This window comes from Sinocyclocheilus anshuiensis, unplaced genomic scaffold, assembly GCF_001515605.1.
Source record: "Sinocyclocheilus anshuiensis isolate Anshui unplaced genomic scaffold, SAMN03320099.WGS_v1.1 scaffold659, whole genome shotgun sequence".
In the NCBI taxonomy this organism is placed as follows: Eukaryota; Metazoa; Chordata; class Actinopteri; order Cypriniformes; family Cyprinidae; genus Sinocyclocheilus; species Sinocyclocheilus anshuiensis.
Window position 1 is genome coordinate 167686 of NW_015549698.1, and position 3611 is coordinate 171296.

Consider the following 3611-nt stretch of genomic DNA (forward strand, 5'->3'; position numbering starts at 1 on the left):
ACGCCTGACAGGGTGAAGATTTTTAAAAAACTCCGGTTGCAGTGTTATCGTGTAGACAGCGAAACCGGAATTTTTGGCTTGTGATGTCGGCGCCTGCGCTGTTATCTCCGCCTACTGGAGACTTTTTCAGGCTTCTGATTGGCCAACATGGCTTTACGGTTGAGATTATATTGCCACCTGTTGGTTTGGTATGCTCTTGACAGTGCTTCATAGCATGCATTTGCGTTTTCATGTGGACGGAGATTTTTTTTTAAATGGAAGAAAAACTCAGTTTATCCATTTATAAAAATACCTGTGTACGTGTGAACATGGCCTAAGAAAGCTCACAGATCTGTTAGTGTTCTAGTCACACACACACACACACACACACACACACACACCCACACCTCACAGACGTTTCAGTCCTTGCTTAAGTGTGCTGCTGATTGCTACTTCAAACAGCACACCTGAGGCTCTTTGCCATTCAGATAATAGATCACATGTGTCACAGTGGAGCTCTCCGTGGTCCTGATCACCTCCATCATCCAGCAGTGTACCTAACGGCTCAATCACAAAAGTATACTTAGGTTTTGTTTTTTTTTGTTTTTTCACATTAACTAGCATAGACTGTAAGAGGTTTTACTTTCCATGGTGCTGGTGGAGTGATCGATGCAGGCTGATTACAGGAGATAGGTGTAAATATGTATAGAATAGAGACCTGAATATTGATGGGGTAAAGTGCATGTCTCACCCATGGCAGAAGTGTGCATATTAATGGAATATTTTGATATTTTATGCAGACAACTTGTTATGGGTCACAACCATTTTATTTAGAAAAAAATGTGTGTTTGCACTTCAAATGTGTGGACATGCTGAAGCTCCAGACATGTGTTCCACAGATCAAATCTTTTTTCTCGCAGTAATTTTTATCACAAAATGAAGAAATAATCACATTCACCAAATTTTTTTTTTTCATGCAACTGTGAAAGGGATTTTTTTTGATGTAAGAATATGTGAATTTTACTTTATATATTTGTTGAAATACAGTACTGCAGTTAACTTCCTGAAAATGTGAAATGTGAAGTTTGTGGATTTGTGGCAATTTCAAAACATTGCTCTCTGTTTGTTTGAGAGGTTCAACATATAAACTTCCTGCTCAGTCAGTTGCATGATATAAGGGGTGGGACTACCAGTCTGGCCAACCAATGACAGATAGGGAGGTTTCTTTTTAAATCTGCTTAGAAACGGTCATTATTTTTGTAATTTCAATTGATGCTACTAGTCTGTTAATCATTACATATTTTAATATGTCATACACTGAGGCAGAAACAGTTTTACTTTGAAATGTGTGTGAACATATGGATATTTTTGGAATATGTGTAATAATAGAAACCTTTTTCTCTTATCACAGCAAGTGGTGTCAGCGTTACGAACAGGAGTGAACCCTTCAGGAAACTCATCCAATCAGAGCAGTTTATGGGATCTCAGCAACTCCTTCTTCTTCGCTGGAACAGTTATTACAACCATAGGTAGTAAAGGACACACACAAGCATACATGCAGTACGTGAGCCATCACACTATCTACTACTTAGGCAGCAGCAGCATCTTTTTTGACTTTATCCATTGGTTCTGTTTAAGGCTCATAAGAACAGTGATTGTGCTCAACATGTATGTTAAAACTGCCGGAGTAAACCAAAAGGCTGCAATCTGAAGTCAGTTTGAGTTTTTTTTTTAAGAACACTGTGAGGATGTCAAGCAGTGGATGCAAGCTGACAGATGGAGCTGAGTCTGCTCAAAAGCATTAACAGTTAAAAATGTTACATTTATGTCAGAAATTGAATGTTTGTTGCCCACAGAGGAAGAGCAGCTAACAGATTGCTTAGCGCATGCAAGGCAATTAAACATGCACTTTATATAGCATAAAGCACTCACCTTTCTTGGAAAAGAATGCTGTTATCCTCTGGACCTCTTTAGTCCTTGTTGCATCTTTCTCTTCTTCTTCAAGTGCTTTTAGTGACGAGATTAGTGTGTTTTTGTGCCTGATGTTATATGATGATCTTCTTTAGCACTATTCAAATAGTTTCAATTCTTATAATCTGACGTCTGCAATTTCATGTACCAATTTGGATGGGACTAACATCTCCGTGTTTATTACAGAGGTGGGTGTGTTTTCTAGATGTGATGTGGTTGCATGCGTCACATACGGCGTATATGTCTAATGAAATATGTATTAATATAATTTAGTTTATTACAAAAACTTAATTTAAATAGACTTCACATGAATTTATTGAAGTGGCCGATAAAAATAAACCCATGTAAGTGAGCAGTAAAATCTAGACAAGTATCTTACCTGATGCTGATGTTAAAATGGCCCGTCTTAGAATTTTCCGTGATTTTTATCTCCCCTTATTAATTTTCTAATTTAATTTTTTCGTCGGATACCATCCATAGTGAAAGGTGCAGCATGCGGAAGACTGGTGCGCAAATGGTAGCTCAGGTAGGCCAAAAAACACACGAGGAGAAGCACTGGCATAATACAATATCAGCAATCACAGACATTTGCATTCGGACGGGATTCGATTTCTCAGAATACCATTGAGTTTTTGCCGAAAAACAGTAGGTAATTCGGCTCTGGAATATTTACAGAGGTTGTGTGAGAAAAACACAGACTTGGCAAATTTGTATGGGATTAAAATCACAAAGTGGGTCTGTGAAACACAAATTTCTCTAATGTTCCCGTCCGAATAGGGCTTTTGGCTGAATTTGCCCCAGTCGCACAGGTTAGGTTACCTGTCACGCTACAGTGAGATAAACGCATGAAGAAGATGAAGATGAATGCAAACAGTCTTTAATAAATCCACACAAGGGTAAATCCAGGACAGAACAGGCAGGAGCACACGTAGGGACAAAGTAGACTGGACCGGGGAACACAGGACAGACTGGGACTAAAGTAGGGGTGCTAATGAGGGACAGACGTGAGGAGGTGAGGAGGATCAACTAATGAAGACACAGGTGTACTGACTAACATAATCAGACATGGGGAAAAACTAGGTCACAGAACACATGAGGAATGAAAACAACAAAAGCAGTCCAGGGGTGTGACATTTCCGCTCATGCAGGGGACAGCTGGAAACTGATTGTATTTACAGTATCTTACTTATGAACATTTACAGTAAGGACAATGTGAGCAAAAACATAGTGACACCTCTGTCTGGAACCCATAACCACAAGCCAGCAATGTTTGATTTAGTCTTATACTTATAGTTTTTGAAAGAATAAATTGTAAAATTCTGAAAATTGCATACTATAAAAGGTCCATGAACTGGACTGAAATGTTGGCATTTTTGGCTGTATTTCATGAACCAAGTGTCATAGGAAGACTCCTCAGCTCATGCTCTTGAGAGCCCACATCCACTTATGTATTCCTACCTATTTTTTTTTTCCTATCATCATATCATATTTGAGTTCTTGAAAATATTCTTTTGCCAAGTACGGTAGCTGTAGTAAAGCACACAGTGATGGAGAGATTTTCATAACTTCTTTTATCGCACAAATGAGTTTTTAATCATCACATCTCACCTTGTCTCATCAAGCTACATTATTGTAGTAAACAGCTTGTGTGTGTGTGTGTG

At 38.7% G+C, this 3611-nt stretch overlaps 1 protein-coding gene across 1 annotated transcript in view; it reads left to right on the top strand.

Annotated features, from left to right (window-relative positions):
- Nucleotides 1-3611, top strand: part of LOC107660545 (potassium channel subfamily K member 2-like) — a 45205-nt gene that overhangs the window by 20088 nt on the left and 21506 nt on the right. The window contains exon 3 of the mRNA XM_016449863.1: nucleotides 1391-1508. Within this exon, the coding sequence (XP_016305349.1) occupies nucleotides 1391-1508 (118 nt within the window). The remainder of the gene's footprint in view (nucleotides 1-1390; nucleotides 1509-3611) is intronic.